This window comes from Chelon labrosus, assembly GCF_963514085.1.
Source record: "Chelon labrosus genome assembly, chromosome: 6".
NCBI classification, from domain to species: Eukaryota; Metazoa; Chordata; class Actinopteri; order Mugiliformes; family Mugilidae; genus Chelon; species Chelon labrosus.
Window position 1 is genome coordinate 930,381 of NC_140342.1, and position 25,287 is coordinate 955,667.

General features: G+C 40.9%; 1 protein-coding gene across 1 annotated transcript in view; it reads right to left on the bottom strand.

Annotated features, from left to right (window-relative positions):
• rnf31 (ring finger protein 31) overlaps positions 1–25,032 on the bottom strand; it is a 56,915-nt gene extending 31,883 nt beyond the window's left edge. The window contains exons 1-12 of the mRNA XM_084546204.1: positions 24,719–25,032; positions 21,305–21,451; positions 17,930–18,085; positions 17,090–17,146; positions 16,083–16,275; positions 14,593–14,770; positions 13,571–13,704; positions 13,039–13,211; positions 6,484–6,717; positions 6,206–6,391; positions 5,928–6,095; positions 5,662–5,847 (exon numbers count right to left, since the gene is read on the bottom strand). Coding sequence (XP_084402330.1) covers positions 5,662–5,847; positions 5,928–6,095; positions 6,206–6,391; positions 6,484–6,717; positions 13,039–13,211; positions 13,571–13,704; positions 14,593–14,770; positions 16,083–16,275; positions 17,090–17,146; positions 17,930–18,085; positions 21,305–21,451; positions 24,719–24,916 — 2,010 coding nt within the window. The 5' untranslated portion in view covers positions 24,917–25,032. The remainder of the gene's footprint in view (positions 1–5,661; positions 5,848–5,927; positions 6,096–6,205; positions 6,392–6,483; positions 6,718–13,038; positions 13,212–13,570; positions 13,705–14,592; positions 14,771–16,082; positions 16,276–17,089; positions 17,147–17,929; positions 18,086–21,304; positions 21,452–24,718) is intronic.
• Between the last annotated feature and the right edge of the window lie 255 nt (positions 25,033–25,287).

A 25,287-nucleotide genomic window follows, 5' to 3' on the forward strand; every position in this document is an offset into this window, starting at 1 on the left:
TTTGCAGTACTGAGGTTTCTTTTATGGTGGATTCGGGAGTACTTATGACTTCAGCACTGGATCCCCCTCCTAAATAGGGGGGACATTCTATTTTGTCTGTTTCTGCGTCCGGCCCCATTTCTGCTGGTAACGCAGCTGCGGACGCTGCTGCCAAAGCTGCCTCTCTTAAACCACTGTCTTCTTCCCTGCTACACTCTGAAGGCGCCACACCCTCACCCTCTTCCCTCGATCTCCCGGCCGTGCAGTCTTTTGGCTCTCCGGCAGACTGTGCCAAATGCCGTTCTGCTGGCTGCTCTATTTCCCCCTCTTGTGTCTGGTTGACCCCTGCCTCTCTGCTGTGTCTACCCTCACATTTCTTTCCCTGGATGGCTAAATGGGTGGGTTAGCTCATGTGTCCAAAGGGGGGATGGTGTCTATGGTCACCTCGCTAAAAAAGGGTGCGGCGTATGGTACTTATTGAAACCATGACCCCAGACTGTTCCAGGTTGGCCTTCAGGTCTGTGGATGTTTGACGTGGTGTTTTTTCCACCATTCGCACCAACCCTCAAAGACTTCTCTCATCAATTTTTCTCTTCCCCCCACGTCCAGGGAGGTTCTTGACAGTTCCATGCTTGGCAAACTTCTTAATGACATTACGCACTATTGAAACAGGGATACCAAGGTCTTTGGAGATGGCCTTATACCCTTTGGAGGTCTTGTGTTTGCTAATTATTGCACTTCTGATGTCCTCAGACAGCTCCTTTGTCTTCACCATTGTGACAAAGGAACAGGGGATAACAGATGGCTTTTTAAAACACGGAAGTCATCATTCATTGGCTAATTCATGTCACATGGGCACAGACAATTTATCACAGGTGAGTCACAATGTGTTTCCATACTGATTTACAGCAAAGGGTGCCAATACCGGTGACACAGCAAGCTTTAAGTTTTTCTATTTTTTCCTCCCATTGTTTATCGTTTTAAATTGTTGTTTATCATTTGCTCTTTTGTATCAAACACGAGTTCTCTATAGAAAAGAAATGTTTAATTTTTTTCAGAAGATATTCCACATTATGTACTTAAACTTCATGGGTGCCAATAATGGTGAGCAGGACTATATCTAAAGCTCAAGCCACCACTCTAGACCAACCAATAACTGCAGATGAACTCAGGAAATCCATATTATCCATGTATAGCAAAAAATCCCCCAGTCCAGATGGTTACCCAGCTGAATGGTCAACAAAATTAAACTATCAGGAACCATACCCACACACATGAACACAGCCTTCAACTCAGTCCTACTTAAACCGGAAAAAGATCCAATACTTATCTCTAGTTACAGACCTATAAGCTTAATCAGTTGTGACCTAAAAATAATCAGTAAAGCATTGGCCAAAAGATTAGAAACAGTCATATCTACACTCATCCACCCAGACTAAACAGGATTTATAAAAGACAGGCACTCATCCATGAACATGCGCAGACTATTCAATCTCATCAGTTTATCACAAAGAAACCATCTTAACACCATAATTGGATCATTAGACGCAGAAAAAGCATTTGATAGAGTCAACTGGACTTTCCTCCTTGCCGCCATTAAAAAAATTGGTTTTGGGGAGTTGTTCACCCAATAGATAAAAACTCTCTACAATTCAGCTTCAGCATCAGTTATAACAGATAATTATACATCACAGCGCTTCATACTACAACGGGGCACAAGACAAGGATGTCCACTCTCTCCGCTACTATTTGCTATTTTCATTGAACCTCTTGCAGATGCCCTTCGTCAGGCCACAGACATTACAAGGAATACAAACCAAATCAGTTTACATGCAGATGATATCCTATTATATCTAACAGACCCCATAACTTCCTTTCCCAAAGCTATAAATATTATATCGTCATTCTCAAGAATCTCTGATTATTCTATAAACTGGTCAAAATCTAAAATCCTTCCAATCTGTCAGGAAGGCAAGAATGCTGCGACGAGAAAACTCCCCTTGACAGTCAACGTTTCCACCAAGCCGTCAGAGTTGCTCTCGCTGAATTTCACATCACTACTAAAAAGTATAGAAGAAGACCTCACTCGCTGGAACAATCTACCCATTTCACTAACTGGAAGAATAGCAGCATTAAAAATGGCCATTTTACCTAAAATAAACTGCCGTTTTGCAATGACCCCAGTCCAACCCACATCTCAATGGTTTAATGCAATAGACTCTGTCATAAATAAATTATGCTGGAAACACAAAAAAACACGAATCAAACTTTCCACCCTGCAGAAACCAAGAGACTATGGAGGATTGACTGCCCCAAATGTTAAACTATATCACCTACCAAATCACCTACAATATATATATCCAAAAGAGGAGTAAAGGAAGCCATCTTTGTCAGACTGGAAAAACCTGGAAAAACAGAGGAGGTGGACTGAGATTTAATCTGCCATCTATTTACAATACAGTTTTAACTTCTGTCCCCAAGAAGTTTCAATCTCATTCACACCTTGACACTGGAGCCGTTAGAGCACCATTCATAGGGAAGAGGACGAGGACAAAATAGTCCCCCCTCAAGGACAGGTAAGTACCCAACCATTAATGGAAATTAGCTGTACCGGTTTCTGGTTGTTAACACAGCAAGCAAGTTTCAGTAGGAGTTCCTATGTAAACATCAGACTTCCCACCAGTCCCTTAGAACTGAAGAAGCTACTCGGCTGAGTAGTATCGGTTAAACGTCTTCTCAAAAAATCTACAAGTCCAGTTGCCTTTTTTTTAACCCTTTTTGGATATCCAAATGGTTACAATATTCACAACTGTCAAGAAATATCAATATCAGATCTCCTCTTTCCTACACAGTCAGTCAAAAAACACAACTGTTTAAAAAAACCATATAGCAGTGACTCTGACAGCTTGGTGGAAATCCAACCAAATCTTAGGACATCCCACATCCCCCAGTAATCTCACTCCACTGTGGCACAATCCAGATTTCCAAATTACAAACAAGCCCTTATGTTTTCAGTCATGGATAACTGCTGGAATAACACAATTGGAGCATATATTTGATCACAACACACTCATACCCCATGACATACTAAAACAACATTATAACATTGGCAGTAACACTTTTTTACAATAGTCACAACTAAAAAACTGCTTAAAAGATAAAATCTATTCACACTGTACAATAAACACTACAGACGATTACTTTCACGCCATCTGGCTCTGCCCACTGTCTCAGAAACTTTGGACAAACGTTATCAATACACTTTCGCTAGCTATAGGTCGCAGTATTCCAGCCTCCCCACATGTCTGCTAGGATACCTTTTTGTAGTTGAACAACCACTGAAATATGAACAAACAATATTGATCGCTCTAACAGTCGCTAAAAAGACCATCCTCCTAAACTGGAAAGACAGTAGCGGTGGAAAAAAAGATTCGGGATCCAGCTCATTGAATCGGCCACCAAAGAATACTCAAGAATCATGAATCTAGACGTCTATTGAACTGGCTCAGTTGAGTCCTCCCACATTTGATTAATAATCAAGAAACGGCACCAATTCAATTAAACATCTTATGTACATTTTGCTTCTCTGCCGACTTGGCTACTACCTGACTTGACCAGCAAGCAGCGCCACCTGCACTCAACCAGCAGGGATTCATGAGTAGCAAATCTGTAGCGGATTCGCTACTCACGAGTCCGATCCGCCACTCATGAATCTGCTGCGGATCCGCCACTCATGAATCCGCTGCGGATCTGCTACTCATGAGTCCGATCCGCCACTCATGAATCCGTTGCGGATTCGCTCCTCATGAGTCCGATCCGCCACTCATGAGTCCGCTGCGGATCCGCTACTCATGAGTCCCTGCTTAACCGAGAGCAGGGAGTCAACAGCTATTCACTCGGTCGGCAGAGAAACGAAACAACGTAACGTTGTGAGTGAATTAATAGCCTCTGCATCCACTCCAGACCATAAGAAAATAAAATATTCTTTAGTGACCCTGTCCTCATTCATTTGTTTTTTTTTTTGCACAGCTTAATTTTCAGCTTTAGGCTTATGTAAGATACTTGATCTGATTTTCAGTGGCTATGTATCACAGCTGATAAATGGCAATAACAGGTAACAGGTTATTAGTTGCTCACTGTTGTCAACTGAATAGTAATTCAAAAAGCCTTCTTTCCTGCCAATATGGCGGTGTTGTGACTGCCAGTGCAGTGACGTCAGCTTTCAGAGCTCTATACAGAAATGTTGGCCTACTGAAAAGTCCATCTACAGTATATGCATGGGAGCAGCATGATTAGCTGCACTGCATTAATGCTGTGGCACTGCTGAGGTGTTATGGAAGCCCAGGTTGCTTTGATAGCGGCCTTCAGCTCGTCAGCATTGTTGGGTCTGGTGTCTCTCATGTTTCTCTTCACAATACCCCATAATTTCGGTTTAGGTCAGGTGAATTTGCTGGCCAATCCACCAGAGTGATACCATGGTCATTAAACCAGGTATTGGTACTTTTGGCAGTGTGGGCAGGGGCCAAGTCCTGCTGGAAAATGAAATCAGCATCTCAGTAAAGCTTGTCAGCAGAGGGAAGGATAAAATCCTCAAAAATGTCCTGGTGGCATGACTTTGGCTGCGCTGACAGTGGACCAACACCAGCAAATGACATGGCTCTCCAAATCAACACTGGCTGAGGAAACTTCACACCGGAAATCAAGCAACTTGGATTCTGTGCCTCTAAACTCCTCTTCCTTCAGATTGATTTCCAAATGAAAAGCAAAATTTACTTACATCTGAAAAAATGACTTTGGACCACTGAGTAACTGTCTAGTCCTTTTTCTCCTTAGCCCAGGTAAGACGCGTCTGACATTGTCTCTTGTTCAGGAGTGGCTTGACACAAGGAGTCCTGGATACAGCTAATTCCAGCTGTAGTCCACTTCTTGTGACTCTCCAACAAATTCCTGAATGGGCTTTGCTTCACAATCCACTCAAGACTATCCCTCCATTAATATGCTTGATTACAGCACTATGTGAACTGCCAACTTCTTTAGCAATGACCTTTTGTGGCTTACCCTCCTTGTGGAGGGTGTCAATGTCTGTCTTCTAGACAACTGTCAGCAGCCGTCAACATGATTGAGTATCGTACAAAACCAGACAGAGACCATTTAAAGGCTTGGGAAACCTTTGCATTTGTTCTGAGTTAAGTAGCTGATTAGAGTGTGACACAATGAGTCTACAATAGGGAAGTTTTTCACAATGTTCGAATTTTCTGAGATACTGAATTTAAGTTTTTCAGTAGCTTTAACGCATAAAATTTAGAAATAATACACTTGAAATATATCATGCTGTGACTGACATGTATTAACTTTTCGATGATATTCTATTTTATTGAGATGTACCTGTATGCTGCACTTGATGGTAACTTGCACAACTGGCCTGAAGCTGGCCTTGAATAACTGCTCTATCTACGAGAGCACCTTCCATGTTCCATGCTCATTGTAACTACAGAAGTGTAAGTAAGCCCATGAGTAGACCAGTTGTTTGCTTTAAACTGATGTATGTTCTCTGAGTTCTGAGTGTTAATCTTAATCCCACACAACAGAAAAGATAGCAGTGACCATAATCCAAACCAACCTCCAAGCAAACAATTGAGTGACATCCCACATCACTACTGTATATGCAGTCTATTCCCTCACCTGTTTGTCAGGGTGATGGATTTCTACAGGAGGCTCGGGCTTGTCACTCCAAATGCGCTTGTGAAATGGCTCCAGAATTGGTCGCTGCCACAGGGCCAAGGCCCCTCTCACTTCACCACTGCTCTGCCTTAAAAACTCATGACAACGATTTTCATCACTGAAGCCCAGTCCACACATCTCCTTTACCTGAGAATGTAGGGGAAAACATCTTTAGACAAGACTGATACATTATTACTGAACATCTCTAAATGATGTATATTTCTCACCTTGGCGAGTCTGTCTCTCAGAGCTTGTTTAGCAGCTCTCTCATTGTCACCCCCTGCCATCAACCAGGCCTGCTTGGCTTCTGCCCGGGAGAGCTGGACCGCACATTTTGTTTCCGCAAGGTCTACAACTTTCCCAGTTTCCTCAATAGGGGCTTCACATGACTTGTTCTGTGTTGGAATAGAGATAATCACTGACAGTGACAGTCATTTGAACATAGAGAACTAAAAAAAACTTTTCTTTACTTAACTTTTCTTTTACTAAAACCAAGCATACTGACTGTGGGTTCTGATATGGTCTTTTCAAGAACAGATTGTAGGGAGGATGATGCCACCAACACTTCGATCTGGTCCAACACCACAGGAAGTTCTGTTTTTAACCACTTGCAGGTGAGGATGCTGCTGTACCCAGCTACCTTCATGCTTGTGTACACCTCCTCTGGACTCACTCCTTTCTTCTCTCCATACTGAAACAAAGTACAGATACACTAGAGTGCCCATACTAAATGATGTCTATCTGAATGATCTAGATAAAATGCTGGCGATGAAGTTGACTTGCTCTGATTAGCTGAATCAGCTTCAATCCCTCCTCCTTCATCAGCTTCTGCCTCCAGGACTCCAGGTCTTCAGGGGCTGGCTCTTTAGGTTTGACTGGCAGGGCTGGGACCCGTCTGACGGGAGAGGGAGGGCAGAGCTTCAAAGGGAGAGGTGCAGGCTCTGGACGAGCTAGGTCACATATCTCACACACTGTAGCGGGAGAGTAGTTTAGATAGGTGCAGAACTGACACACCCACTGGGGCAGAGAAACAGAGACATAGAGAGAGTGAGTGTAACAAACCAAACAAAAGTCGATGCATTATCTGTGTCAGAAAATCACAGTCTATTTTCACAGGAAAATCCATTTGGTACTTCAAGGTGGGATTTGTACACAGCCTGAGAGAAAACATGAATTCATCATAAAATTTCCTGGAGAGAAAAACAGTGTGAAATTGGTTGATTTGATAATAGCTCAAGGGAAAATGAAGAATATGGAACGTAACGTAACAGCTTTTTGACTTGCGGGCTACTTTTACAATGGGTCAAATCATTGGCATGCATCAAGCAGAGAAACATATAAGGAGACTGCAGAAACTAATAAAATTGGGTTAAGAACTGTCCAACGTATTATTAAAAAGGATAGTGGGGAACCATTGTCTTCAAGGAAGAAATGTGATGTGAATTCAAGGGATTGGGACTGAACAGCTGTGTAGCCTTAAGAAAACCACTAATCAGTGAGACTAACTGGAAAAATAGACTTCAGTTTGCTAGGGAGCAAAAAGATTGGACTGTGGAGCAATGGAAGGTCATGTGGTCTAATGAGTCCAGATTTACCCTGTTCCAGACTGATGGGCGCATCAGGGTAAGAAGAGAGGCAGATGAAGTGATGCACCCATCCTGCAGTGCCTACTGTACAAGCCTGTGGGGGCAGTGCTATGATCTGAGGTTGCTGCAGTTGCTCAGGTCTAGGTTCAGCAACATTATGTGACCAAAGAATGAGGTCAGCTGACTACCTGAATATACTGAATGACCAGGTTATTCCATCAATGGATTTTTTCTTCCTTGATGGCATGAGCATATTCTAAGATGACAATGCCAGGATTCATGGGGCTCAAATTGTGAAAGAGTGGTTCAGGGAGCATGAGACATCATTTTCACATATGGATTGGCCACCACAGAGTCCAGACCTTAACCCCACTTTTTATGACTTTTTTTATGACATTTTTTTCTTACTTTATAATATACAAATCAGAAGCATCACAAACAATACAGAATGCATTCTATTCCAACACCGAACATTTTCTCCCACCCACCCATAACAAGGAGGGGTCCTCTAAAAATTCAGTGGCTATGTACACTCACCGGCCACTTTATTAGGTACACCTTGCTAGTACCGGGTTGGACCCCCTTTTGCCTTCAGAACTGCTTTAATCCTTCGTGGCATAGATTCAACAAGGTACTGGAAACATTCCTCAGAGAGTTTGGTCCATATTGACATGATAGCATCACGCAGTTGCTGCAGATTTGTCGGCTGCACATCCATGATGCGAATCTCCCGTTCCACCACATCCCAAAGGTGCTCTATTGGATTGAGATCTGGTGACTGTGGAGGCCATTTGAGCACAGTGAACTCATTGTCATGTTCAAGAAACCAGTCTGAGATGATTCGCGCTTTATGACATGGCGCGTTATCCTGCTGGAAGTAGCCATCAGAAGATGGGTACACTGTGGTCATAAAGGGATGGACATGGTCAGCAACAATACTCAGGTAGGCTGTGGCGTTGACACGATGCTCAATTGGTACTAATGGGCCCAAAGTGTGCCAAGAAAATATCCCCCACACCATTACACCACCACCACCAGCCTGAACCGTTGATACAAGGCAGGATGGATCCATGCTTTCATGTTGTTGACGCCAAATTCTGACCCTACCATCCGAATGTCGCAGCAGAAATCGAGACTCATCAGACCAGGCAACGTTTTTCCAATCTTCTATTGTCCAATTTTGGTGAGCCTGTGCGAATTGTAGCCTCAGTTTCCTGTTCTTAGCTGACAGGAGTGGCACCCGGTGTGGTCTTCTGCTGCTGTAGCCCATCCGCCTCAAGGTTCGACGTGTTGTGCGTTCAGAGATGCTCTTCTGCATACCTCGGTTGTAACGAATGGTTATTTGAGTTACTGTTGCCTTTCTATCAGCTCAAACCAGTCTGGCCATTCTCCTCTGACCTCTGGCATCAACAAGAAATTTGCGCCCACAGAACTGCCGCTCACTGGATATTTTCTCTTTTTCGGACCATTCTCTGTAAACCCTAGAGATGGTTGTGCGTGAAAATCCCAGTAGATCAGCAGTTTCTGAAATACTCAGACCAGCCCGTCTGGCACCAACAACCATGCCACGTTCAAAGTCACTTAAATCACCTCTATTTCCCATTCTGATGCTCGGTTTGAACTGCAGCAGATCGTCTTGACCATGTCTACATGCCTAAATGCATTGAGTTGCTGCCATGTGATTGGCTGATTAGAAATTTAAGTTAACGAGCAGTTGGACAGGTGTACCTAATAAAGTGGCCGGTGAGTGTATATCTCAAGCAAACTCGTAGATATAATCATGGAGACAGATTAATCATGTCATAATAAGCAATATAAATCCTGATGAAGAGAATAGTAGTAACAAAAACATAAAAACAAAAAACAAGACCAGTAATAAATAAATAATAATCACATTAATAATCACATAATCATCACGTCTCTACCCCATACCTAACAATTCCTGAGCAACCTCTTATTTTCTACCTTGGAACAGATACAGTGTCAAGGTACATGCCCCACTTCAGAAAGTACTTTTCTGTTCTGTCCTGCATCCTATATGACATCCTTTCATGTGCAGCTACTTTGCCTAATTCAGTCACCCAGTCTTGGAAAGGAGGTTCTCCATGTTTCTTCCAGTTCCTGAAAATAGTCTGTCATCCAATCATGATAACAGTTTGTGTCCAGGATTTCAGTGGTTGAGGAAAGGCAGAGAGTACTTTACAGTCTCCTAATATACAGTTGAGGCCGAAATTATTAGCCCCCCTATGGAAATTTGATTCTTTTGAAAATATTTCCCAAGTGCTGTTAAACAGAGCAAAGAATTTTTAACACACGTCTTTCAAACATCCGCCTTTTATTTTGGATGCTTACATTATTTTACTTTCCACACAGAAATGAAATTATTTCACAAAAACCAAAAATTACCAGGGTCAAAATTATTAGCCCCCCTGATGTTAATTGTCAATTGTGTATCCTTTTTGCTGGATAACAGCCTGTAGTTGTTTGTTGTAGTTTTAAACAAGTCCCTGACACGTCTCCTGAGGAATACTAGCCCATTCTTCTTTGGCAAATCTCTGAAGCTCTTCCAGATTTGATGGCATTCTGGCATGGACCTTGGTCTGTAGTTCACCCCACAGATTTTCTACGGAATTCAAGTCAGGGCTTTGTGCAGGCCATTCAATAACATTCACTTTGGTCTTCTGGAGGTAGTTCTTCACCAGGAGTGACGTGTGTTTTGGGTCGTTGTCGTGTTGGAAGACAAAGCGATAACCCAGACCCAGTTTTGCTGCTGACTGCTTGACATTTTCTTTAAAAATCTTCACATATCCTTCTTTCTTCATGATTCCTTCCACCTTGACCAGATTCCCAGTTCCAGATGCACTAAAGCATCCCCACAGGATAATACTCCTTCCACCGTGTTTCACTGTGGGGATGGTGATCTGTTGGTTATACGCCTCACCCTTCTTTCTCCAAACATAAGCAGTGTCTCTGTGGCCAAAGAGCTCTAGTTTCGTCTCATCTGACCAAAGGACATGCTTCCAGTATGCATCATCTTTGTCCAGGTTGTCCTTAGCATACTTCAGTCTGCCTTTAAGGTCTCTTCTGCAGAAGCGGAGTTTTTCTTGGTCTGCAACCTCGCAGTCCATTCCTGTGCAGAACTCTAGTGATTGTCTTCTTTGAGACTACAATTCCCAACAAGGCTAACGTCATTCCCTAGTGTCTTGGCGGTTGTTCTGGGGTCTTTAGACACATCTTTCTTTCCAGGGTCTTTGAAATACTTTGCTTCCTACCTCTGCCAGGCTTGTTCCGTACAATGTGGCTTTCTTTTAATTTCTTGATGATGGTTCTCACTCCACTTCTTGACACTTGGAAACGCTGTGATCATAGTTCGAATTACGGGCGGTACTGGGGGGTACTGTATCCCCCATTGAAGACCCAGTACCCCCCAAAGAGACAGAAATATCACTTTTGGGGGGGGTCAAGTAATTTTTTCTGATGTTGTGAAAATAATAATAATAAAAATAACAATAGCCTACAAGTTAACTCCCATTTTCACTGTAGGGATATTTTAATGTTGCTATTTCGGAACCCCCGTTTTGGACCATACCATTTTTCACCTCTGTGGCGTTATAAGCTTCCGACGCAGATGCCGCAACTTTCTCAAGTGCAGGAGGTAGGTATCATAAAACGCGATAAAAACGCCGGGTAAATTCCTGCAGTTGGTTGATTTCACTGCTGAGCCTGATGTGCATGGGTAAATGTAAGTTGCCAGCAGAAGTTTGGCTTGTTGAAAACGCGTGATTTTACATTTATTAAAGTGTTTTGTTCTTTCATAGCTCATGTCACGTCTTGGCTAGTAAAGTGCACTCCGACGTTAGAAGAACGTTAATTACCAACGTTAGTTAGCAAGCTAAGTCTCTATTTCAAGCAAGCTTAGCTTATAGCTGTATGGTGAGGTAGGCAGGTAAAAACTCTATAGGTTTCCATTCTCATTTCATTATGAATCAATTGTGCCCTGAGAAATGAATTTGACACATGTCCTGTGTTGTTTGTTATTAGAAGTACTGATGTAGCTAAGCCTACATAAAATTACAATCTCAGCCAGAGCCAAGAGCAGCTGAATACCATGCTAGTATTTGAATTTGTTTTTAATTGGTTAGTATAGTTTTCTATTTTTTCTATTTCTATTATTTAATATCTTTTTTTTTACGTGTTGATTTACTGACACTGACTACCACCATAGAAAATATAATAGAAATGTAATAGATATAATAGAAAATTGATTTCAGTTTATCCCAGCATATGAGAAAGTTCTGCCTTACCTCCAGGTCTAATGATAGCCTATCTAAAAATGAACCAAATCAAGATTTCATGAAATAGGCAGTATTATACTCGTTAGAATAGTATTTCAGTGTATTCAACTATTCTAACTTTTGGAAGTTGATCAAACAGATCTCTTTGGATCTATAATAGCAATAATGAGATACTGATGATCAATTTGTCGCATGTTTAGACCTTGGATGTGTTTTTGCGATCATGGTGGGGGTTGATACAGTAGTAGACCATGATGGTCATAGAAGTGAAGGAGCAGTACCCCCCAAATATGGTGGGGTAATTCGCACAGTGGCTGTGATAACTTTGTGTATCCTTCTCCTGCTTTGTGAGCATCAACAATTCTCTTTCGCAAGTCTAAACTGATTTCTTTTGTTTTTGGCACGATGCTTCCTCAAGTGCCAGCCAAAACCCTTACTGGAGGATTTATACTGTGTGTAAATTGGGAGATAACTCTTAATTTTAACTTGATTTTACAAGCTTTGAGCATTACAAAGTCAAAGCACATCATTGCACAACAGTGGTTTGTGCTATGGCTAAATAAAATGGTCAATTCTTAAGGGGGCTAATAATATTGACCTTGGTAATTTTTTATTTTTTTGAACAATTCTGTTATTGTGTGCAAATTGAAGTAATGTATGCTTTCTAAAGAAAACTAGTATGTTTAGAAATGCTATTTTGAAAATTCCATGCTCTACTAAAAAAGCACTTGGGAAAATTTTGAAATTTTTTTTAATTTCATAGGGGGACTAATAATTTCAGCCTCAACTGTATATAGCTTGGGGCAGAGTACATAATGTCTTTTGCAAACCTTAACCCCATTGAGAATCTCTGGGATGTGCTGGAGAAGGCTTTGCACAGTGGTCAGACTCTCCCATCATCAATACAAGATCTTGGTGAAAAATTGATGCAACACTGGGTGGAAATAAATCTTGTGACATTGCAGAAGCAATGGGAAACAATGCCACAGCGAATGCGTGCTGTAATGAAAGCTAAAGGCGGTCCAACAAAATATTAGAGTGTGTGACCTTTTTTTTTTTCGATGGCGACTTTTTTTCTTGGCCAGGCGGTACATATTACTAAAACAAAAACATTTCCCTCTTGCCCCATGTGCGGTCATTTTCCTTCGAACTCGGGTCCTTTACCAGAGCTCAGGCACAGGACTTGAGCCAGTGTTCCGATTACCACGGGGACCGCTTTTTGTAAATACACTGTACTAAATATGCATTAAGGTCTGAGGTCTGTTGTGCATAACAAGAATTTAGCCGCTCTGTGGGGCTGTAATAAGGGACTATAATATTCCGTTAATATGCCCAAAATTACAATGCAGATGGCAGGTAGGCCTCCACCACCCACAAACAAAAGGAAAAACAAAAAAATATATTTTCAAAGTTCAACATGAATGTGTTAACCAACTTAAATAAAGGTGTTAACTGACCTGGCTGTCAGGATCACCAGGCATGCCCAGTACTGGTGCTGGTGGTCTAGGGGGGGTGATTGGTGGGTGTGACGGGGTCACTGGAGGTCGTGTGGCCAAACGAGGTCTTTCACACACCTCACACAGAATACTGCTGGCTGCATTCACCATTGTGCAGCTCTTACAATGCCACTCTAAGGAAAAACCCATTAAAACATACACACATCAGTTCCTTGTGGTGACAGTACTGAAAATGAAGAGGTCTGCAACTTGGCCTGAAAACAGAGCAGTATAAAGAATTTATTTTCACAAATACAACAGGCTGCGTGAATGTAAAAATAGTCCTATTAGACAACATATTTTATGAGCAGAATCCAAACTTCAACGTATTTTTGTTTTTAAATCAACAGCTACTTTATCTCCAGTGGAGTATAAGCGAAGAGTAACAGGTTAATTTGTTTTCATCTCATATTGGGGAGGAAACTCAAATAGTAAAAGAAAAAGGGAACTGGGATTATAGGAGCTGTTGGAAACACCAAAAGACAACACAGACCAGTGATAGTGGCAGGTTGACATTCATCTGCTTTTGAGTTCATTGATTCCAAGCGAAGGCGCTCACACTCCACACATAGCAAATCCTGGATAGAGTTGACTTTAGTGCAGTGAAGGCAATGCCAGATGGAGGAACTGAAACAAGGGAAGAAAAAAGGAAAAGGAATTGTTATACAGTTTCCACACATTTATATATTTATTTGCGCTAGCACTCACATTAATGCACAGTTTAACACCTCACTTTCTGCCTTGTCTGTTTGTTTGCCCTGGTGGGTTTCACCAGTGTCTTCCTGTCACAGTGTATTCTTATTGTGCCAGATAATGTTTGTACTTCTTCTTGAGCCTTCTAGCCTTTTTTTCTGAAGTGTTTTTTTTTTAATGCAGCCTGTTTTTGACCTCATCTAAGTCTAAGCCTTGTTGGATTTGTTAGCCCTTCTCCGACAGCCTCCTGTGAAGCAAACATTATTCGCCTCAATTTAAGACTTATTTGGACTTCTACCCTGTCGTCCCAGTGGCGTGCATTAGAGTTCTGTGTTCATGTCAACTGCGTGATTATCTATAAGACAGGTTTAAACGGGAAAAGGGCCGGGAATTAAAGCAAAAATCTTGGTTAATGAAAGAAGAAAGCTGTTTTATGCTTCCTTTGTTGATCGTAATATAGATCCTACCATTTGTTCTGAATGGTGAATCAGAACAAATAAACTTGGTAGAGATTTTGCACTTGACATGAATCCGTTATGCATCCTTGTGTAAAACTGTTATTGTGTTTCAGAGCTGTTCAGCTATCTGCACTGCACTATTTGGATGTGTATGTTCGATAATAAATTTCTGTGAAGGACGAACTCTTGTACCCTTGTGCACAGTCTTCCCACCCGGATTCCACACTCCTCACTACATGAGAGGCAAAACTGGATTGACCTGTTACTTCATGTAGATCTCATATAGAGTCAGAAATGGCATGAGTTGTGGACCAGAGGGATCTTAGTATTACCAGTTGATACAGCCAGAACTTCTGATCCTGACCTGTGACTGCTCCTGTTTTTGGATGATGATGTAGATGATGATGATGTGATGGCTGTTCGACGATGATTAGCTCTCTCAGGGTAGGAGTGATACAGTCTGTCACAGTCTGAGCAGAGCCCCTGGAGGCAGGTGAGGCAGTGCGCAGAGATACGGAATATTCCACAAATAGTGCAGTTCACTAAAATGGAGACACAAAAAAAACAGTAATACTGTATACTATGCAAAAACTGTAATAGACAGTGCAGTGCATAAATAAAATATATAAAGAGAAAAGCATCAGTACTTTCTAAAACATTTCCTTTCACTAACTACGAAGGAGTTGAACACTTATTTTTTAAAGTCTACTAATATGTGGTGAAAGTCCAGTCAACGTTGACTAGTCGACAACGTCACACATAAAAACACAGTAGAAAGTAATGCTTTGCAACAATGAAATCTCTATTCTTAGTGTCTCACACAAAAGAAGCTACAAAGGCTTTTCTGCAAGACAATTGAAGCTTAAACACGGGCCGTCGACTGTATCCCACACCAACACCATAAACTCCGTCAGTCTGACACTTCCAATATGTGGCTCTTGCTCGGGCAAAAAAAAAAAAGATGCTTGACAACCACAGCAACAATGTCAACTAATAGAACACAACAGAACTAAACATAAATTGACATGATGGACTTATGCTGCCCCGTTGGCTAACAGGTTTTCATAGATAAAGGAATACATGATTTATGCACTGATTTATTGGTCCTTATAAAAAAGGAAATGTTCTAAAAGTGTTCCTTAACTACAAAACGTTACAGTAATGTTGGGTGCCACAGATTCCATACTGTTATAATGGTTTGTTACTGTTAATTCATGTGACACTGAGGACTGAGTCAAAAAAGGTAATGTTTTCTAGTGGTTAATTATTTCATACAATGAATATAATTTAAAGAGTCAAAGGATGTGAATATAAAAAGTGAATTTCAGTTTCAATTTTAATTTTATTTACATAGCGCCAATAACAATATAAATCGTCTCAAGGCGCATTACAAAATCTGGCCTGAAAATGTTTATTTGTTTTAATCCTACATACCATCCTGTTGAAAGATTCTGTGACTTATTAAGTTACATATTTTGATATTCCTGCTGTTCATTAATGATACTTGAGGCAGTTGATATTTGTTATTATTACAGAATGCTGTTACCTTAGAAATGCTTTGTTTAATCAGCCTGTGGGAGTAAATGGAAATGTTGTGTTGTGCTATGGAGATGTGAACATAGAGGGCGCTGCAGGAATGTGTGTTGCGTTGTAGACTGGTTGCTGTGAGCATGGTAGAAGAAGAGTGAATAAAGCAGGGAGACTGAGGCACAGAGAAGCTCTCCGGCTAGTTATATTTTTACTAAATACCACAGTGTGCCTGTGTGAATATTATATTATTAAACAGTATGCATTCTAAACACATAAACAACCACAAGTGCATATGTCAATGCAGTAAAACAATGATCTCCTCACCTGATTGTTTATTTGAGGAGGTGGCAAACGCTTTAATTGGTCTTAGACTTTGGTGTTTGGTAGACAGGGGACGACCATAGCTGTTCTCATTGGAGGAGCAATGGGAGATGGCTAGAGTCTTGGTCTGGTTGTCTGGATGACATTGAGTGGAGGAGGAGGAGTTGATCACAGTATCAGTGTTGAGACCCACATCCTAAGAGAAGAGATGAAATCTAAAATTGGCATCAGGTTACAGTAGAAACACTACTTACACTACACTTAGAAATAAGAAGATTCACACTGTGTAATCCAATACTAATACCAACAAGTAACCACAAAAGATGGCTTCATAAGACAGAGTTTCTCTTGGGCCACGAAGTACAATAAATAAATAACTGACATTATTTTGCAAACAATTAACTGGGAAACCACATGTGACGCTGGTCATTTAAACTTTTTCTTGAGTGCTGTATCTAGTTCCTATTATTAACTTTGGATGAATGTCTGGTGGGGTCATCAGTACTGTGCTATGATGGTGAGGTAGGAAAAATAATTGAATAGTACAACAATAAATTATACATTTATTTTAGGTATTTATCATTTAATTTGCTGTAGTTTTTATAGTACTACAAATAAACTACCTCCAGAGCAGCACTGAAGAGTCCTGGACTGACTTACTTGACTAACAGATGCTGGGTTATTGAAAAATTATTTTAAAAATGCTTGTTTAAACAATGGTTTATTTTAAGATATAATATTCTAAGGACCACAGCAATATTTTGTGTTTTTGAGCCATTGTGTCAAATATGAATAAAAGTGTGAAAACCTTGGTATATCTTTTTTACATGTGTAACCTGTGAGCACATATGATTAAAGTCAAAATGGTATTCAGGTCACTCAGCACACATCTTTTATAAATTGGTGTGGCAAGTAAATTGTCCCCTGTAGAGTAAATAATTTCTGGTTTCATTCTATAAAAGCCATGCAGTAGACTGTCAGTAAACACTGACAATATGATGGACTTCTACCTTGTGTCTCAGAGTAGGGATGATTCTCTCATAGAACTCAGGCTGGGGATGAGCCTCCTGGGATCAAACCAAACAAGCTTTCATTAATATTTCTTAATATCATTAAGATCCTTTATACAAGAATCAGACATTTTGATTCAGATACCATAATGGTGTCAGGGGAGAAAAAAGACTTACACCAAGTCAAAGACTTTTTCCACAAAGCTAAAGAGATCAAACAGGAAAAATGAAGTGGAAATGTAGGGCTGGGTGTTGATACGGTCTGATGTATGTAATGTACTCCTTCTGTGCATTTTACAGGCCAAGGTTTGTTTTTGTGACCCGAGACCCGGAAGTTGAATAAATTCATAAATTAAATCTGCTGCAGGAGTGAGTTACATTGTAAACTTGTTTTTGTCTGCTCTACGACTGCAACTGCATCCTGAATAGCTTGGATGCTGGGAAGAGTAATGGGAGATGCCAGATGCAAAAGGCTTAGTTCACATAGTGAAGATCAAGACCAAGACTTAATGCGTGTGGCCTGAAGACTCCTACTTGCAGTAGTACATTTTCAGTAAGATTTTCTCATGGTACCTATGTTTTATGTAGATGCATTGCTTTAAAAAAATATTGTGGAAACAATTTTATATGAAAATCATCAGCTATATCCAAAACCTGTTAATACTATACAAGTAGGGGCCAGTGTCAAGGGCCATATGTAGTATATTGGCCTGCAAAGATCTGGGTAGATAGGGTAGCGATCCATTTTTGATTGTGTAAACTGGGGAAAGTCTAGTACAATAAGAAAAAGAAAATGTGCTACTGTAACCAATAACAGGCACATAGAAAATACACACAAACCTTAATAAGCATTTCAAGTTCCATCCTCAGGCTCATTACTTCTAGAGTTACTGCAGCAACTCTGCCTACATCAGGATCTGTGACATCATCAGGGAAACTGAGTCCATCTCGCTGCTGATTGGAGTAACCATATAGACAGAGCACTGTTCGTCCTCCCTGGGAGCAGAGAGAATAGGACAAAGTAAAGAAAGTTTAGTAATGGATCAGGACAAAATCTGTGTGGTATGTGAGATTATCAGGGAGGTTAGGTTTCCTAAAATCATTGAAAGGCAAACATACTGTAATCATAATCTTGCACATGATGAGGAGGCCAAGACATTCATAATTCAATTAAATGCCTTACAATATTAAAAACATAAAGTCAACAATTCCAACTTAAGCATTATATAATTGGAAATTTTAGAGAGAATCAGAACAAGGTTAGGTGGCCATCTGTCACAAGTCAAGTCAAAGTCAGCTTTATTGTCAATTCTGACATGTGCAACACATGCAGGATTGAAATTTCTTTCCAAGATAATGATAGGCAATGGTAGAATACAAATGAAAGGGAAGTAAAAGAGGAGAGATGGTCAGTGCGTCAATATACATCCTCCACCAACCTACTGCAGCATAACTAAGGTACAGTTTAGGGTCACATGAGCCAGCCATAACTGTAAACTTTATCAAAAGGTTGAGCAAGATATCTTGGTTTATTTTATTCTTCTTTCATTTGATGAGGTGAATATTTAAGCCCCGAAAGGGCCTAAATATTTACTTGTGGTTCCTAGAGTGCCACAGAATCCAAGGTAGAGCGTTCAGCTACCAAGCCCCTCTCCTCTGGAAAGAGCTCCCAGTTTGGGTTGGGAGGCAGACACCCTCTCTACTTTTAAGGTGAGGCTTAAAGGGAAACTACTGTTTTTTTTTTTACAACCTGGACCTTATTTCTGGCATATAATATGATCGTTTACTCACCCATATACCGGGTGTCATTTTTAGTCCTTTGAAAGATATTTAGGTCCAGCGGAGCGCCGCATATATCCATATAGTGGGAGTGGTCGGGGCACCGAAACGCAGCCTCTAAATAATGCATTATCTGCCGCGAAACTCGTTAATTTCACCAATATTTTGTTATGATACGCTAGTGCTATTCCCCCGTTGAGTCCAGAGTTACCTGTTATCATCATCCGGAGTGTGTAGTTTGACCTACTAACCTCTGACCTGGATGATGCCATCTCTGAGCGCAGCAAGCACCCCGCGTGGCTTGTTTACCTGTAATTTGCTACTGCTATTTTTTTGCAACTTGGCTGAATATTGTTGAGTTAGCGTTTGCTCTGGGGCTTTCAGGCTGGGTTCTGTAAAGCGCCTCTTGTATTGATATTGATGCACGTCAGCCGGGGTAAGAAATAAGTCTTGATCCAGTGGAAAAATCTGCCTCAAAATTCAATAGCGGTATAGCTGCCTGTGGGGAAGCCTGACCAGAGTGGTAGTAATTAGTAGGAGACAGACTCAAAACGTGAAATGGTAAATGGGACAAATGGTGTGGTTCTCACCCACTTTGTCACACTGCCATTCAGCTAATCAATGTACAAATTGGCTGCACACCTTTTGCTTCATATCACATACAGCCATGTAACTGTGCACCAAAGTTGCAACAGCAATGTGTGTAATGGCCTTGTTATCAAGTTCAGACCAATTATCTTTGCAGCACTTAGTTATACACATGAGTTTTGCCCAATTCATGACATAAAGCATGACTTGGCCAGGTGATTGACTTGGCCATTGCATAACATTCCACTTCTTTGTCTTAAAAAACTCTTTGGTTGCTTTCGCAGTATGCCGCAGGTCATTGTCCATCGGCACTGTGAAGTGCTGTCCAATGAGTTCTGAAGCATTTGGCTGAATATGAGCAGATAATATTGCCCGAAACACTTCAGAATTCATCCTGCTGCTTTTGTCAGCAGTCACATCATCGATAAATACAAGGGAACCAGTTCCACTGGCAGCCATACATGCCCATGCCATGACACTACCACCACCATGCTTCACTGATGAGGTGGTATGCTTTGGATCATGAGCAGTTCCTTTCCTTCTCCATACTCTTCTCTTCCCATCACTCTGGTACAAGTTGATCTGTGTCTCATCTGTCCACAGGATGTTGTTCCAGAACTGTGAAGGCTTTTTTAGATGTTGTTTGGCAAACTCTAATCTGGCCTTCCTGTTTTTGAGGCTCACCAATGGTTTACATCTTGTGGTGAACCCTCTGTATTCACTCTGGTGAATTCTTCTCTTGGTTGTTGACTTTGACACACATACACCTACCTCCTGGAGAGTGTTCTTGATCTGGCCAACTGTTGTGAAGGGAGTTTTCTTCACCAGGGAAAGAATTCTTCAGTCATCCACCACAGTTGTTTTCTGTGGTCTTCCGTGGTCTTTTGGTGTTGCTGAGCTCACCGGTGCGTTCTTTCTTTTTAAGAATGTTCCAAACAGTTGATTTGGCCACACCTAATGTTTTTGCTATCTCCCTGATGTGTTTGTTTTGATTGTTCAGCCTAATGATGGCTTGCTTCACTGATAGTGACAGCTCTTTGGATCTCATATTGAGAGTTGACAGCAACAGATTCCAAATGCAAATAGCACACTTCAAATGAACTCTAGACCTTTTATCTGCTCCTTGTAAATGGGATAATGAGGGAATAACACACACCTGGACATGGAACAGCTGAGCAGCCAATTGTCCCATTACTTTTGGTCCCTTAAAAAGTGGGAGGCACACATACAAACTGTTGTAATTCCTACATCATTCACCTGATTTGGATGTAAATACCCTCAAATTAAAGCTGAAAGTCTGCAGTTAAAGCACATCTTGTTCGTTTCATTTCAAATCCATTGTGGTGGTGTATAGTGCCAAATATTGTCGATGTCCCAATATTCATGGACCTGACTGTAGTTTACGGATGGCTGCTTTTCTTTGGATGCTCCTCTTTTAATATGACGGTCAAAACTGAGTTTAATACTGAGGTATTTGAAATGGTGCACTATTTCCACTGCTTTGGTCCTTTGAAAAGGTTTAAAAGGGATGTGGTGCTGGAGAGATGACCTAGCACCATTTCTTTTGTGGATTGCAGCTTGTTCTGCAGAGATATGTTTGTAACTTTAACAGCTTTAAATATAGCCACAATCGTTTATAATCTTAGTCAAAGTTGTAAAGGCTAAAAAGATGAGACCCAAAAGAACTATAGTGTGGCAATTTACACAAGCAACATACAGCAACCTCTCCTGCTGAGTACAATGCACTTAATTATTGATTTATCACATGATCAATCAAGTTTTTAACAGGTGTTACTTGGGAAATTTATAAGGTGAGGCAGTATATATTTTAGTTCTGGTTTTTGATACCTGAATAGCATCAACAGTGGCCCTGAAGACGGGGTTGTTGTGTTTCACGGTCCTCCAGTACTTTGGCCTGTTGGGATTTGTCAAATTACAGCCGTACTTTTCCAAAATGTTCAGTGCCGTAGACAAACGCTGAAGAGATGCAAGAGTCTGCAGAAGATAAGAACAGAAGTTAAATTTAAATAGTTTTTAGCGCCAAATTAAATTTAAATTAGAAACTGCTCTCAATAGCCTTCAACTGATTTTGAATGTAACAACAATGTAGTTGTTATGTTATCATTATCAGACATCTTTGTAAAGTAAAACTAGTGCAGTGAGTGCCAACACAACATTTAGGGGTACACCTAAATCAAACTGCAACATTTTTAGCCATTTTAATTGTACTCCATTTGTAATAAATAGAACAGAATAAATTACAATTTACTGTTCACTTCACAGGGATATGGTCAGTGGCATTACAGTCATTATAGTAAAAACAGAGCTTAATAAATGTACATTCACAGATGTAAACATGTTGTCCAAACAAAAAACACAATTAAACCAATGCATAATGCAATACAATGCATTAAATGTTTTCCTTGTCTTGTGCACTGTCCGTATATGCTGCTGTAACACTGCAAATTTCCCCACTGTGGGATAAATTATTAAATATAAACTAGATGGGGTCCATGCCGTGGCGAAGTCACCCCCGAGCTTAACTGAATAAAACTAAATTACCATTATTCTTATGCAGAGGCATAAGTTACTGCACCATTACTGCCCCTACAGACCGTATTGCACCAAACTTGGCGGGCTTGTAAGGAGTCATTCATTCATCTTCTGTAACCGCTTGTTCCTGTTAAGGGTCGTGGGGTCTGCTGGAGCCTATCCTAGCTGTCATCGGACGAGAGGCAGGGTACACCCTGGACAGGTCTCCAGTCTATTACAGGGCTAACACAAAGAGACAGACAACCATTCACACTCACACGCACACCTACGGCCAATTTAGAATCACCAATTAACCTAATGAGCATGTCTTTGGATGGTGGGAGGAAGCTGGAGTACCCGGAGAGAACAGAGTGAGAACATGCAAACTCCACAAAGACGGCCCATGGATTCGAACCCGGGACCTTCTCGCTGTGAGGCATCAGTGCTAACCACCTCGCCACTGTGCCGCCCCTTGTAAGGAGTCATCCACAGAATATTATTGTCAGATTTCAAGCAGTTTACTGTAGTGGTTTGTGAGCTATAAACATGTAGCCGTTGTAGCAACCCGTACAGGCCGAATTTCACAAAACTTGATTGTACACAACCATAATGACGGTTGCTAAGTTTCATAAGGATTGTGTGAATACTTCAAAAGCTATAGGCCTTAAAGTCATATGAAATGTTTCCGTGTCATATGTAGCGCCCCCTGTTGGCATATTGTCACGCCCTAATTAAAGGTTAGCTTATATTATCTTATAACACAAGCGGTCAACATAGCGTCTGAAAAGGTCAGCAACTTATGCCTCCCCTTACTTTCTCTTAAACCACGTGTAATTATTTTTCTTTAATTACACCAGTGTAGAGTTTCTCTGTGTATGTCACACAATTTATAGGTCGCACAAACACGACTAGTTATAGAGAATGCTTTCAGGTGGTCATTGGGATGTTGCTGGGGAACTTAAGTCCATTAACAGTTTCCAGTCTTCAATGGTTAGCACCTTCTTCAACCACTCAAGTCCTGTGCTGATGACTTAAGCGACCTTCAAATATGAAAGACCTAATCGTGTCTCCATCTGTAATGTCCCTCTCTAGGTGCCTTTGCACAGCAGCTGAGTATGTGCTCAAGGGTACCTCGCTTAGAACTCAATGCTGGTAACTCTGCTGTGCCCCGATTGTGGAGATTTGACAGGCTTGGAAGCATGTCATACACTGCCTGGATGAGAAATTTGATGATGAGTTAGGTTTGTCTTTCCAGAGCTCAGCCTAGGTCACTTCTGATGAACACTGATCTTCTGATGAAGGATGTAAATCAGCTGGGGCAAGCCAATGTGCTCCTTCTCTCCTGACTCCTTGTATTGCGTCTTCAATGCTTTCATCTACTGCTGGATTCTGCAAATCTTGATCACTCTCTGTTTTTTTACTTAGGATATTCCCGAACCCTTCTTTTCCTTCACTCCAAACCATTCAGTATCAATTCTGACTGAATGATGGTAAGTAAGACGCTTCCCACTGGCTTTTCCCTTCACTTTCCTATTTAGTCAGCATCGTCCTAAATTGCTTGCTGCAAGCCATTTAATCCTCCTCCTGACTAATGCAGTAGGAGCTAGTTTGCAGCACTTGGAGGTTCCGGTTACTATGCCTCTGGGCCTTGCTCTCCCTGTGTCTCACCAGGCTGAATGACATTAAACGCTCTCGTAAAGTCCCTTGGATAGTTTACTCTTGCCATCTTCATCTAAAATCTGAATCAAATTGGCCTTCATTTAATTTTTTTCATTTTTGGACAAAATTGTTGGTAGCCTTCTGTTAAAGAAATAAAAAACAACAAAGGTCACTAAAATAACTTGAAACTGCCAAAAGTAGTAATAAATAAAAATGTATTGAAAATTTACAAATGAAAATCAGACATCGCTTTTCAATTTTGGTTTACCAGAATAATTTACAAAAAATGAACTAATGAAACTAGCTTGGACAAAAATGATGGTACCTTTAACTTAATATTTGTGGCACAACCTTTTGAGGCAATAACTACAATCAAGCGATTTCTGTAACTCTGTATGAGACTTCTGCACCTGTCCACAGGTATTTTGGCCCACTCCTCGTGAGAAAACTGGTCTAGCTGTTTCAGATGAAGGGTGCCTTCTCCACACTGCTTGTTTCAGCTCCGTCCACAGATGCTTATAAGAATTTAGATCGGGCCTCATAGAAGGCCACTTCAGAATAGTCCAATGTTTTGTCCTTAGCCATTCTTGGGTGTTTTGGGCTATGTTTTTGGTCATTATCCTGTTGGAGGACCCATGACCTGCAACTGAGACCAAGCTTTCTGACAGTATGCAGCACATTTCCAGAATGCCTTGATAGTGTTGTGTCTGACACCCTGTGCCAGATGCAGCAAAGCAGCCCCAGGTTTCAGACCGAGTGTTGTAAAGTGTCTTGAGATGATTTGTATTGTTATTGACACTATATAACTAAAGTTAATGAAATTAAAAACGAAAGTTCTGTACAGTCTCTGACACGGAAAACAGTCATTATTGAAGTGTGAATCAAACGTTTAGTCTCACATTTCTTAGCCTCCATGTTTTTATTGATAATGTTGTTATCAATAATAGACCCAATATCCATTGCTAACAATATACAGTTACCAGCATTGCTGCAATATGTCAGTAAAAGACAAACGTAATTAACATTCTAGGTGTGAACTCTTGGTTGTCTATCTTATGTCTTTACTCTCACCTCCTTCCTGTTGCTGCCAAAGCTATTTTCTATGACCATGGTCTCTGCAGCAATGTGGCAGTATTTGGAGCAGGGCGGTAAGGGCAAACTAGCCATGGCCATCACTCCGGCCCGCATCTCCACCACTGTGCCCCCAGAGTACAGACACACTTGAGTCCGACTTCGCAGGTTCTGCAGCTGCTCTGCCAGCGATGGCATTCTACATGCACACAAGTACACACACAATCAATGCACGTATATTACTTGGGGAAAAACAAAGTCAAAACCATGCATTTACAGTAACTCACTTAAATACAATATCAGAATCTGAACATACAGGGAAATGGTTACTACTATTACAATTATGGAAATTGTAAAAATATACGATAAAACATATACTGCCAAACTGAAATAACAACTGATACTGCAAAATAACTAGAATGTCATTAGATTTGAAAATTAGTCATAAATCAAAGCTTGTAGACTAACTAAAATATGGATCTGACTGACCTTTGGATTTAGTGAAGTACAGTTAAAGGGTCATCACATTTAATTAAGAAAGATCTGAATGTGTGAACCAAATGTCATGG